This window comes from Mollisia scopiformis (assembly GCF_001500285.1).
Source record: "Mollisia scopiformis unplaced genomic scaffold LY89scaffold_30, whole genome shotgun sequence".
Lineage (NCBI taxonomy): Eukaryota > Fungi > Ascomycota > Leotiomycetes > Helotiales > Mollisiaceae > Mollisia > Mollisia scopiformis.
The window spans coordinates 501,069-514,106 of NW_017263610.1; the positions used below are offsets into that span (position 1 = coordinate 501,069).

At 47.8% G+C, this 13,038-nt stretch overlaps 5 protein-coding genes across 5 annotated transcripts; 2 read left to right on the forward strand and 3 right to left on the reverse strand.

Annotated features, from left to right (window-relative positions):
• Positions 1–269: 269 nt before the first annotated feature.
• Positions 270–3,802, forward strand: LY89DRAFT_658171 (uncharacterized protein; the record flags this gene model as incomplete). The annotated part of the gene is made up of 4 exons (XM_018212463.1): positions 270–1,608; positions 1,867–2,697; positions 2,746–2,973; positions 3,102–3,802. The coding sequence occupies 4 exons, from the start codon at positions 270–272 to the stop codon at positions 3,473–3,475; spliced, it is 2,772 nt and encodes a 923-aa protein (XP_018063447.1). The 3' UTR covers positions 3,476–3,802.
• Positions 3,803–4,551: 749 nt separating this feature from the next.
• Positions 4,552–5,862, forward strand: LY89DRAFT_763676 (uncharacterized protein; the record flags this gene model as incomplete). The annotated part of the gene is made up of 2 exons (XM_018221604.1): positions 4,552–5,019; positions 5,101–5,862. Coding segments are annotated over 2 exons (1,227 nt in total), but the record flags the coding sequence as incomplete, so codon positions are not given.
• A 205-nt stretch (positions 5,863–6,067) lies between these two features.
• Positions 6,068–7,101, reverse strand: LY89DRAFT_676463 (uncharacterized protein; the record flags this gene model as incomplete). The annotated part of the gene is made up of 2 exons (XM_018213584.1): positions 6,068–6,102; positions 6,288–7,101. 2 exons carry the CDS (start codon positions 7,099–7,101, stop codon positions 6,068–6,070), a joined length of 849 nt encoding a protein of 282 aa, XP_018063449.1.
• A 947-nt stretch (positions 7,102–8,048) lies between these two features.
• LY89DRAFT_676464 (uncharacterized protein) lies at positions 8,049–8,603 on the reverse strand (the record flags this gene model as incomplete). Its single annotated transcript, XM_018213585.1, has 3 exons — positions 8,049–8,069; positions 8,119–8,169; positions 8,280–8,603. 3 exons carry the CDS (start codon positions 8,601–8,603, stop codon positions 8,049–8,051), a joined length of 396 nt encoding a protein of 131 aa, XP_018063450.1.
• A 687-nt stretch (positions 8,604–9,290) lies between these two features.
• LY89DRAFT_741391 (acid protease) lies at positions 9,291–10,978 on the reverse strand (the record flags this gene model as incomplete). The annotated part of the gene is made up of 7 exons (XM_018220704.1): positions 9,291–9,487; positions 9,544–9,567; positions 9,619–9,974; positions 10,019–10,097; positions 10,157–10,333; positions 10,454–10,702; positions 10,747–10,978. The coding sequence occupies 7 exons, from the start codon at positions 10,976–10,978 to the stop codon at positions 9,291–9,293; spliced, it is 1,314 nt and encodes a 437-aa protein (XP_018063451.1).
• Positions 10,979–13,038: the final 2,060 nt, after the last annotated feature.

Consider the following 13,038-nt stretch of genomic DNA (forward strand, 5'->3'; position numbering starts at 1 on the left):
TCTCGAAAACTGGGCCACCAAACGACAGCTCACCTCACAGTAACGACATAGCGCAAAACTCCACTACTGAAACCTATCACGGGCACAAGTACAACACAAGACTGCTGATATTCGCCGACCATACGACCATGACTCCGTTACCTCGATAATTGCGCGATCAATGTCCGTTACGGCTTCGAAGTTTTGTTGAGAACTAAACCGAACGCGCGAAAACAATCGACATTCAAACCATTCCGCGCAAATCAGCATACAAAGAATACACCGAAAACATGAATCAACTGACGTTGAGACCGCGCAAAGCGGTGGAGCCGGAACCAATGGAGAATTGGGACGACGACGATTTGGAGATTGGAGGAGACGATCTCACCTTTCGGAGCGCGTCATTAGCTACCACTTCAGCTTCACAGCACAGAGACTCTATATCATCCAGGTTATCTATTCGATCAGACTTCGATTCGAATCACGGAGATGAGGAAAAGCAAGTTCATGTGCCCGGAGATGACGAACGCTCGACCATCGATGCCATAGCGACAGCCACCAAAGCCGGCATCCCCATACCACAAAACGTTCCTGCTTCGGCTCTGTTGGGCGGCACCATAAAACGACTTGGAGGCAGAAAGATCAAAAAGATGATCCAAGAAGACTGGGAAGATGGAGATCTGGAACTACCTATGGATGGCGGATTGCAGATAAAGCGACAGGATGGCTCAAACTTCCCGGATGCGCTGCGACAAGTGAGCGGTCCCACATCAACGCAAGCAAGTCCAGTGAAACATCTCCAGCCCGCACCCAAATTCAACATAAGCCCACGACCCGATCTAAGGCCAAAGCCAGCCTCATCCAATCTTCTTGACCGTTTCCGTAATGAAGAAGAGGATGACTTCTTCGGAGATGGAGGGGATACAATCAAGGTCGTGAAGAGCCGCCAAGTACCGAGATTGATACCTCTTATAACTCCGCCCACTCCACAGAAGGGAGAAAAGTCCGCGAAAGCCGAGGACGACTTCGAAGAAGACCTTCAACTGCCTACAGATGGCGAGCCTCTGAAGCTGTCCACTCGTCGGGAAATCCCCAAGACACCTGCGAGTTCGCAAGACGATTTCGACGAATGGGGCGAAGGTGGTAGTCTTGGAACGAGAAATGGTGGCAAACGAGATCGTACATCCAATAGAAGCTCTTCTGCATCTGCTCTTAGTCCCAGCGTATCCAGCTCGCTGACAATTGAAAGTGAGGACGAAGGTCTTGATGGGCTTGTACTACCAACCGGGCCAATTCCATTCGAGGATATCTTGAAGAGAAGACAGCAGGATCGGTCGCCTGATCATCAGCTCGAAGACAAGCCAGCAAGTAAAGCTGCAGAAGTTAAGGAGGATTTCTTGTCTGGCCTTGAGATTGGAGATGGAGATGTGTTTGACTCTAGCAAGCTCACTCTCAATCGCAACATCAAGCTGAAGACTACTCGTCAGACAAGTCCGACACGACCAAAAACGGCGGTCTCATTGATTTTTACTAACAACAAGCCTGCGTCGGCTGGCCCATCGCGCCTTCCTCGTCCACTGATTGGTCACGAACGTGCACCTTCTGCTCTCGAACCTGTTTCTGAAAGTGGTGGGCCAATCCTCAAAAGCACACGCAGATCACAATCGAGGCTTGGGGGCCATTCGGCTCAATCATCTATCAATAGCATAGCAACACCTACTACACCCTCATCAGTACACTCATTACCTCCTTCGACACCGCGCAGACGAGACCTAGGATCCAAGCCATCTATCACCGCTCTTCGCAATGAACCGACAACGACCAATGCGCAGCTATTGAAGCTGAAGCGATCGATGCCCACCATGCGATCATATCCTCAATCGCCAGCGAAACCATTAGGCTCACGCTATGAGAGACCGCCTTCCCGTACGGATAGCAGCAGACCTAACTCAGTGTCTCGGCCCAAGACTCCCGTCGAGCGTGATCGTTCCGGAGCCGAATCAAGTATGTCCCATGCCAGAAAGAATCCCGTACCTTTTCTACCAGCAGGTGCATCAGGTTCCCAGTCCCACCATGTCACAATCAAAACCTCACGTCACTTCCGCCGTCATGATTCCGAATCTTCTAATGCCAGTTTCGAGCTGCGGCCGTCCTCTCGAGCCGTTTCGAGGTCAACTATGAGGTCGCCAAGCCCCCGACGCAGGGGCGCGGAAGCATTGGCCAAGGATGCGGCCGTCAAGCGACAGATCACAAAGCCTGTAAGACGTAGGCACTTTGGTGATGGATTCGAGTTGGACGGGTTTGATGATCTACCTACATCTCGAGACACCGAACAACGCTTCATGAAAGAGCCTGTTGGTCGTGGCCCACCAAAGCAGTCAGCCCTGCGCAACAAAATCCACCAGGAAACCTTGCCATCTCGAACCACAACGCCGGCTCCACTCACACCATACTCCGCCAGATCGAGAGATGAATTGCCCCGATTTGCTCGGGATACAAATGCTAGTCGCATGGCAAGAGAACACTCACTTGCACAACGTGCTCCTTCCGCTCAAGGTGCTCCTCTCGCTGCCTTAACCAATCAATGGAAAGCAAAAGTGGCTGCAACGACAGGATTGAGCAATGTTCATGCGCAAGGCCTAAAACCAAAGAAACCTCGAGGCCCTCCACAAAAGCCTCAGCTGATTAAGCCGCTGGGTAACTTGAACAATGCAAAATGTGAGTTATTTGTTTCGGCTTGCTTGACGATCATTAACACTTTGTCAGCTGTCAAAGGAATGTGGTATAATCCCTCCACGTATCGCTGGGAGGGTAATGAGAACGACCTCAGCCCCTTTGACCAAGTATCCACTCCATCCACGGCATCTGTTCCCTCTCATTACTTCCGTGAAAAAGACCATCAGATCTATCGCGAGAAGGAGAATAGCACACCACGGCCAGCCCTCATCCAGAATGTCAACTCGTCGCAAAATGTACAAGTTGTTGGCGGAATGGGTAAGCAATACTCTCCATTTTTCATACTCCTCTCTCTATAGGCTAAGGATGCAACGAGACTTCTGCCTCGTGTCCAATCTTCTTCCCGATGGTTGTTCCAAGAGCCCAAAAAACTAATTTTCGTATAGTCTTTGATCCTCTGCGAATGTGCTGGCTCAAGATGCCTACTCAACCGTCTCGAGGCAAGAGCGATGCCGGTGACACAATGGACGGTTTCGACGCTTTTGATGATGAGGAAGATGTCTTCAAGGACGTACCCGACCTTGAGGATAACCCCACCAAAGAAGCTGAAGAAGTCGGTGGCAGAAAAAGCGAAGGGGCCAGTGGCCTGAAAGACGATTGGCTTGTGGGTGAGGAGTTTGATGTCGGGCCCGAGTTCGTCAAGCGACAGAGAGAAGAAGAGGAGAGGTGGCGTAGGAAGTGCGAGAAATGGGTTGGTGCCATCGTTGATAGAGGAGGAGAGGAATGGCGATGGAGTATCAGGGATGTCGTCAACCAATAATCAGTATATCACGCTGGAGTAGATCTATAAGCATGGAGCATGGCGTGGACTCTGTATATTGATTTTTGGCTGGACTGGGTCAAGACCTAAGGAGAAAGGGGAGCACTAGTTTGCATGGGTCAACGGCGCTCTTAAGCATATTGATTGATCCCTTGGGATAGATATGATATGGATAGTATCGATAGATACTAGGTACGAATGTTACGACGGTTATGATTGTCATGTCTCGTGGGTGTTCTGGAATTACCTTTTGTGTCGAGGTCCATTTTGACCCCTGACCAGCTCTTCTAGAAAAGCATCTTGTAGATTTATTTAATACCATACCCTGTATTGTCTACTTCTTGGTATGCAGTTGCCGTGCAAAGATTCTCAATGGTGTTAGCAGAAGTAGGTGACTTGAGTTCGGCAAGAGACCGACCTCGACATCACGCTTGGAAACTTTGATGAGACTAGGAGTTCAATGTCTCTCTGATTCAAAGGTCTTCGCTGAGTGAACATCTTAAATTCCGGCATGCATCTATCCTCTTGTGACAACAAGCATGTCGAGACAAACAGTCTTCAGATCAAAGCAAAGAAGTTAACTCGTGCTTCAGTTCAACAGTGTCTTTGTATTGTGACAAGCATGTTCTCAGAACTTTCCTCAGAGTGACAAGGATAAAGAATCACTTCTTTGTGGATAGTCGCCGGTCGTTGTATATTAGTCATATGTGAATGTCTGGACAAGCATGGAACCATTGTCGACGCTGAACTACACGAATTGCACAAAATGTCTATTGTTCTTTTTGATGTCCTGTAAATTTCACCTCTAGATACTCTTGAACTAGTATTCACCCCGTGAGCATAACATATCGGTCACGTGCGGGAATGTCTAGACAAAGTAGAGTAATTAATGACGCTGAATTGTATCGACTAAACTCGAAACACTATTGTTCCTGGAATTTCTTGCCATATCCCCACCTAGATACGCTCCAGTAGTATTCACCCCCTGAGCACAATAGCAACTCAGGGGCATCGCTACGCGACGGGAGTAAGAACGGCTCTTCTAGGACGAGTTCGCTTTCAGCGCAAAACCATAGGTCGATTTCGTCCGCCTTTACTTTCGCACCTTAACAGCTCTCTTCCTTCGACACAACGCACCATTTACAAATCACATCGCACTCTACACAGTCGACCCCTTTCACAAGTACAATTGTAACTTGCTACCTCCAATGCCTCCCAACATCCCCACCAAGTCTCCCCCCAAGAACTGGCTTGATATCAAGAAGCTTCGTCTAGAATGGATCAATACCAGGATGCCCCTTCCAGGCCAAGATTTTCTCTACCGAGTCGCTGAAGAAGTCCTCCGTCGCATGGGTCCGGATACTTACATCGTTGCGCTTGCTGGTATCGAGGACTGGGGCGACGTTATGGAGAACGAGACATTCCACACTTCTATCTGGCACTACAATGGCGCTTTCGATGATTGCATGGAGTATGGAGTTGCGGAGGTTCTTCATGCTCGGGATTATGAGACGTATAAGCCTATTGCGCGCAAGTACTTCAACGTGAGTTGACCTTTGCGCAATGTAGCTAAGCTATTGGCAATCTTGCCAACCTTTTAATGAAGCAATTACTGATTTCTCCAGTTCCCTGGTGCAATGGCCTCCTCTCTGACCACTTGCCTCCTCCACGAGCGCCGCGAGTGCTGGAAAGTCCTACAAAAGCACCCTCTCTTCTCCTACTTCAAGAACGCCTACCACATCAAGCTCTGCCTCGTCAAGTTCTTCAACACCCGCTACACCTCGCTCTTCGCCGACATCACTGGTGCGCACATCACTCTCGACTCCAACGGCGTTTACGGATCGACGACCTCCCTCCGTCTCCCGGATGAGTATCCCGAGTTCTCAGATGTCAGCAATGATTTCTACACCGCGAAGTTTCGCCTAGGATACCAAACTGAGGAGCAATCTAAGAAGGAGAAGGAGGAGGCAAGATTGGACTGGAGAAAGATGACCGATGATATGTGTTTTCGCTGGAGCTGCGGCTCGGAGGAGAAGCTCTTTGTTCTTAATGCTATGATTTGGCTTCGCTTGTTGCATGCTGCGAACCCGAACCAACAGTCGTTGAAGGAAATGCTTGTACTTCTGTTTGGTGAGGAGGATATCGAGGATGAGGACGATGATGTCAAGGCAGAGGAGAAAGACGATGATGCGATTTCCGACGTGTCTTCTTGTGGTGGTGTCAAAGATGCCGGAGATGAGGATAAGAATGTTAAGGTTGCCTCGGAGAGTGATGTTAAGACGTTCTTGGGATATGGAGATAGTAGGACGAGACCAGCTACTAACTCCGAGGGTCTCACTTGGGATGGTATCTTGGAGGGAGTAAAGGCACACTATGTATGCTAAGGGAAGATCTTGATCTTGGTTTTAGTTAGACATTAGCCAATAGACTTCTTCAGCAATGTGTTGTACATTCCCAGAGCTTATCTTGTGACTTAAATCACAGATTTCACCCAGGAGCGTAGCCGTGTAAGCCAAAGTCATGTTCACCAGAAAAGGTTGGTTGTCACTTTCATATTTTTTCACTTGCATTGGAACAATTCAGATATTTCTTTCAAAGGATCCATTTTTCTTTCCTCCTGTGTTTGACTCGAAAGTGTTCATGTTATAGTGTACATCGATGTTCAGAAGAAGGAATGGGTAGACAGTTCAAAGCCGCTATACCAACCATACTCCACTTGCTGGATTTCCGCTGAACAAAGAGACCTTCTCTCCAATGTACAAAGCAAAGACCAACCAAGAGTCTTTTCCCTCTCTCTCCACCTAACACTCACCATGCGCCTCCCTCTCATGCTTCGTCAAGATCCACTTCCTAGGAAATAAATCCAGACAAACATTACACTCCCAATGCATCTCCTCCTCATGCTTCTTCTCGTGCTTCTTCTCGTGCTTCATAAGATCAACAAACATTCCCTGACAGATCCAACACTTGCTCTTCTTTCCCTTAACGTGCGCCGTTCTCTTTGTGACCCGGGTCGTGAGCGGGAAGCGGCTTTGTTTGGACGACTCCTCGAGTTCAGCGCCAGAGACGCAGTTGTTGAGACATCCCTTTCCGAGTTTCGTGCAGCCGGTGGCTAGGAGGTGAGAAGCCCAGTTCGAGACGGTGGGGACGGTGGGGAGGTATTGGCCTGGGAGGGGGAACATTCGTGGAGAGGGGGTGTGGGTGTCCATGAATGGGTTGGGGAAGGGTGGGCATGATCTCGCAGGCGAGGGAGTTGAGGGTGGCGATGGGTCCATGACGAATCTTGGCTGGTGGTCTGGGGTCAGGGCGTACTCTGACATGTCCATTGATGCGGAGCCTTGTGATGATGAGTGTATCGGTGTTGTGGGTGGTGATGGGTCCATTGTGAACTTGAATTGGACTTTTGGAGCGCTGCTGTCTGTTGGAGATAGATTGAAAGGTGAAGCAGATACCACATATGGCTGCCCGACCAGGCGTGGAGTCTCTGGTACTGGTACGTAGTAGGGGCCCAGTGTGAAGTCTTCTCGGCGTGGAAAAGGTGGTAGGCTGGAAAGGTGAAGTATGTGGATCTCGCGCGCAGCACGAGACTCGAAGATCACTCCGCAGTGGTAACAAAGACAATTCATCCTGATGATTTGTGTTTGTGATGATGCTGATATCGAATGAAAGATACTGACCGGCAGTAGAGATTCACTTGAGGAGGAGCCGAGAATCGAAGGTGAGGGAGTTGAAACTTGAAGGTGAAATCTTGAGTTAAAAGCAGGCTTAAGGTGAATGGAATTGTTTGGGAACTTGTTCTTATTATATACACAAGGCCATTATCTTGATCTCAAAGCAAGCTTGTCCTTCGTCGGAAGACAATGGCATTCTGCTGTTAATCTCTTTCTTCAACTGTATTGCTTTGTGGGTAGTCTTTGAGGATTCACAGACAGAGCAACTCCTTGTCTGTAAACAATGAAAAGAGTTCGACTCTTCGAAGGCTCTTAAATACTTTGAAAACGACCCCGATTGGGTTAGATTTGTTGAAGAATTGGGACTCACAGCAGTGGATGTCTGTCATCAAGCTAAAGACTTTTCGAGTATCAAGTGTTGCTAGTTACTTGCTACAAAGAGTAATATAACCTCTTTTCTTCACTAAGCAATAAGAAGAAACACACTTCACACTTACTACCTCTCTAGATTATTCTTAAACCGTTCTGCGTATCTCTGATTGTTCACCTCCTCAAGCTTGAGGCTGGGGTATTGTTCCACGTCTCTCACGAGCTCGGATGAGGCTTCATTGTCCATCTAATTTCGAAGATCTCTCCCTCAGGTGTTTACAGCTGAACGAGATGAGGGATTTCACAATTAAGTAAGATTCTGGCACAGTAATAGTTCTGCCACTTGAAACGAGATACACGTTAGCAGGTCTCTTCACTTGAGGCCGACGAAACAATAAGGCTGGGAAGGTCACGTGGGAAATTGAGATTGATTTGAGTCAGGAAATGTGTATTCATTTTGATCTTGCTGTCGCTGCTCTTCAAGCATAAAGCTCGAGGCACAAGAGCTTTTTCGTTTGAGCCATTGAGCTAAGCTACACAAAGGACTCGGGTTCCTAGGGATAATCAGATCTTAGGAGGGGATGGGAGAGAGATGGCCCTTACTTCTTCGCCAGCCCGTCTCTTACCACCCATTTCTTCTTTCGAATCCCCCACCTAGGTACCTTGTTAGTTACCAGCGGCGGCGAATCAGTAGACGCGCTCCTTTCTGCTTTCTTCGGAGTGTCGCTGCTTCCCGCCACTGTCCTTGGAAAGTTATCACTAACCTTCCTCACATTTGAACGGTATTCCGGTATAACAATACCGTGCGCCGTTCTATAATGGTTCTTGTACCCTATCGCGTCCCTGAAAGACTGCTCACACTTGTTACATGGGTGGCGCTTTATACCTAAATGAACGGCCGCGTTATGTCGTCTCAACGCGAGTTTCATGGTAAACGACTCGTTGCACTTCAGGCAACGCCATCCATCGGAGTGGATCGATTCTTTGAAGTGCATCTCTAGATGTTGGGATTTTTCTTCTTCGGTGGTGTATGTGAAGTCGCATTGCAACCACCAACAGGTCTGGACAGTGGTTGATGGTGACGCCATATTGAGGATTTCGAGTTCTTCTTGTTGTTGTTAGCTTTCGAGGTTTTGGATAGGCTTCTTGTTGAGTTTTGTTGTCGATGAAGGTAGACATTCTTAGAGTCTTGTAGGACCAAGGTCTTTACTGTTCAAAACGGTTTCCCCTGTTTCTTTTAGAGGGCAGAGCTTGTTGTTCGCATTGGATTATTCTGCAGCAGATGACAATGTTCACTGCATTTAATACATAATGGAACAGCAGAACAATGGCTTTGTCATGCTCTTGGCGTTCGATGACCTCGCTTTGTCCATTATTCTTGGGGTCATATTGAGCGTATAAAGAGCCGAGATAACTTTCTATCGTCTCCTTTATGTGTGCTAGTCTCGATCTTCCCTTCTTGCCATATGGGAATGATGGTAAGTTTGAGGCTCGATTAGTCAAATATCATTACTGGATTCACAAACGATGATAAGACCGACCACAGACAGAGTAAGTAGATCAGTTGGCTTCAAGAGACGCTTTTGAATAATGGTTCAATTAACGCTATGGACTTTCCATTCATCTGATGCTTTTCAACGTCAGAAGAGTGAAAGTCCCATGGAAATAAACGGCGCAACAAAATCAAGATCAAGCACTCCAGCACAAAGTTACCAGACCCAATAACCTCTCTCTTCAAGCTGAATCTTCACTGTGATTTCCGCGTCATCGGCCTTTCAATTGGATTCGCATTCCCCTTTTGTAAATGAGATAGACTTGGCATTAATTTGGACTGGAACGCTTGAACCTGAGTTGACCGCCAGTGCACCAAAGTCGATTAGGTTTCTAGTGGTGGGTTCGAGAGCGATTGGGCTGGATCCACAATCGGCCGCAGGGGCAAGCCAGATGCTCGCGTCGTCTTCGTCACGTACAACTAGAACAACAATTGTGAGGAACAAACTTACACATGATAAGCAAGTCACTACATACCATAAACAGATTCCAAAAAGGTGTCTGAAGTACCGTAAGCATAGTGTAGCAGAAACCGGGAGTCTTGGTACTGACCTCCTAGAACGAAAAATTCGGGAGCAGCATCTATGCCTAGAACGCAGAGGTTTGGTTCTAACTCATACATGAAGTTCTTGATAGGGATTCGAAAGGTTCTCTTGCCGAAGGCAAAGTCGATTGTTATGGAAGTATTTCTCAAATAGGCACATGGTAGTTCGTATCCTTTTGAGAGTACTGGTACCGGTGGCTGTTGCGGGAAGCCTATTTGCTCAAGGATGGACTCAACAACGGGGACAGGTAAGATAGAGTGGTTGCAACCAGTATCAAGGAGAACATTGATCGAAGTCTGGCTTACAGGAACCGAAGTGGTCCCTGTTTTGGTAACTCCAACGGAGTCCAGGCGAATTTTGAAGCTATGCAGTCAGCACCGCCTATACTGCTCTATGTGACAACCTACTAGTCATGCTCGACTACATCATGCCTGGAGAGTGAGCCTGTGTACTTCTTTGGATCAATTCCGCCAAGAACGAGCGAGCCTTTCAAAGTGTTAGAAGTCCAATACATGGGTACAAGTCTATAGAATGCTGTCACCAACCTTTGCGATTGGTAGCGCCACCAAGATAGATCCCAAATATTCGGCTTGCAATCTTACCCCCACGGAAAAGCTGGTCTTGAAGGCTATCTTTGTCATGAGGCACGAGACCTGCTACGCCATCATCTATTTCAACAATCTTATTTGCTATGCCGAACATAAATTGCGGTATTGTGACACCTTCGAGAAGATTAGCAAGACCATCTAATGGATTATAGGTATGAGAATCGCAGGACGAGCATGAAATGATGGTTCGAATTATGTAAAATGGTCAAAGACTGGTGGAGATCGGTTACTCACCACCGATGTGTATATGATCCTTGTGTCTATTCCCTTTTGCAGCGTGTTTTCCCTTACCATAAATATAGTCAAACGATCTCTTAAGGTCCTTTCTCGTCGACGAGCGCTGCTGGTGATAGAGAGGATTTTTCCGACACGAGAAATTGTCGCATGAAGTTGAACCGACAGCAGGTGGACTTTTGACCCATGTGAAGCCAGCGCCCGTATCGACTTGTAGAGAGACATTCTGAGGTGGCGTACCAAGAGAAACTATACAAGTTAACTTCATGAATCGGCCAGCAAGGTATCCATACCGTCCAGCATGTACGACCATCGATTTGCGATACGCTGGTAGCGCAGATCTACAGCAATAAGACTGCTAGGACCAGCCTCAGTTGTAATTGGTTTGTGTGCGGGCGATAGGGAACCAGAGAAGATCGACAACTGGGGGACGAAGTAAGCTAGAATAGATACTAAGTATGCAAGTACAATGCCGATGGTTGCTACCACCCCTAGCCATAGCCATTGCAGCTTGGTTAAACGCATAGTGATCGAAGAGCTCGAAGCGATAAGCGAATACTGGTATGTTCTAACAAGTGATGTTGACGATAACGATGTCTGTTGAAAGTGATGGTATATACGAGTTGAAGAGAGAAGAAGAAGAAGAGAGGCCATCGCTGGCAAGTTCTGTTTTGCAACAGCGTTCAGCAAGATGGGAAGGCACGATGGTGCTGTTGCGGAAGTGGCAGATGTCGTGACCGAGCATCAAGCTGTGACGTTGAGATGAGAGATGTGAGAAGTATAGTCTGAGAAATAGTCGAGATCACTTGAAAGTGATGACCTGAGTTTCTGACTGTTTGATCAAGATGCTTTGCAAGTTTCAGCAACTCGGAAGAAAAGTCATCACGTGACTGATGCCGATTTCCAATTTTGGAGCATGGAGACGGAGCAATTGACGAAGAAGGTCTATTGTTGGATAATGACTAAGATAAGAGCCAGTGCTATGGTGTAAAGGATATGCATACTCATTAGCTTACTCCAACACAGACTTCGGGTGCAGAAGTAAAGCATCTCACGAGTCAAAGCCTTACCGTAGCCTTTTTTTGACCTTACCTCAGAAACCAATGTTCGACATCTTCCAGAGGCAAGATTTCAAGACATGCCTCACTAACAGCTGTTTGGCGAGCTGGAACTTGCTCGTGTTCAGGAGCTCAGAGGGGGGCTGGTACTTATACCTGCAACATCATGCCTTATCAATTCTCAACCCCGAGCTCTGGTGATGGCCAATCGTCATCTCTTCCTCTGTCTTCTGTTCCTTGTCCTGCTTTCAAACATTGTTTCAATGCCCGAGGCGGTCTCATGGTGGATTGAACGTCATTCTGGATTAACGATTCCGGTCTTCGTGTCGGCATTGCATGTCGACCAGTCTCTGAGGATGCACAAGAAGCAAAGCAACACTCGTCAGGCTCTTCGCGCTCAACGCCACGGAAATTTGAGAGGAAGCTCTTGATTTATATTGTCTGAGCATCCCTAGAGTGTTCGATGTAGTTGTAGTGGAGAAAACGGAGATCTGCATCTTCGATTCCGGCAGGCCGCTGCTTGACCTTTCATAGCAGTCTCATTTTGCACGTTCGATTTCGAAAGGGCTAAATTTGGTCACGTGGACACCCGTCATCGCTGCCTTTGGTAAAATCATCTTCGCTGGTGAAGTCTCTTTCCTTGTAACTTACCTCATAGACCTAAGTCCTGGCTCTTTCTATCTGCATGTATACCTAGGTACGGACGCTCTCATCAGAGGCTGATCTATAGTCACGTGCTCGCCAAGCCATTTCACTTCCCGATATTTCTGCAGGTCTCAGCTCCCAATTTCCCCATCTCAAGACACAACCACATCGCATCATAAACACCACATCTTGGCGAATCCACAACTCGCAACAGACGCTGCCCCTTTCTTCCGCGTCTGACGATATTTGATCGTGGCTTCCAGGGACAGTGGCTCATACTTTCAGAAACACGTCCGAGTTTTATCACGACAAAGCTGCACCTCCGCCAATTCCTCAGTCCACAAATCACAACGACTTCAAGTGTCTCCTCTCGTTTGCGTTCCAATGAAAAGCTCCGATGTTTTCTCCAAAAGGAAAGAAAGTCCCTGCACGATGCGGGAAAATATTGGTGGCGCGAGGCTGAACAATGCTCCCCGAACGCCCAAACCGTGAAAGGGGAAAAGCGTGGCCCAAAAATACTCGGGATGTGCCAATCAAGCGATGCAAACTCGGCGAGGAGGTTGGCGAGGCACTTTTTGGACGATGCGGTCCAGAACAGATGAGGCTCTCAGAGGGGCAGCATCCCGTTACACGGTACACCTGCTGCGCATCGGCATCTTCCCTCATTGAGACATGGGCCTGACCTCCATTTTTTGTTCCTCAGCTCCGTTTTCTACTCTGTGTATGTCATTGTCGCTCTCTTTCATCCCATCAAAAGACTCGAGAAGCTCGAAATCACGATCAAGCATACGCATGCTGATGAGCAGCGACCATCGAAGATGGCAAATCACAACGATAAGCTCGACAAGGCTCTGGGATGCCGCAATTGCTGCACCATCGGAC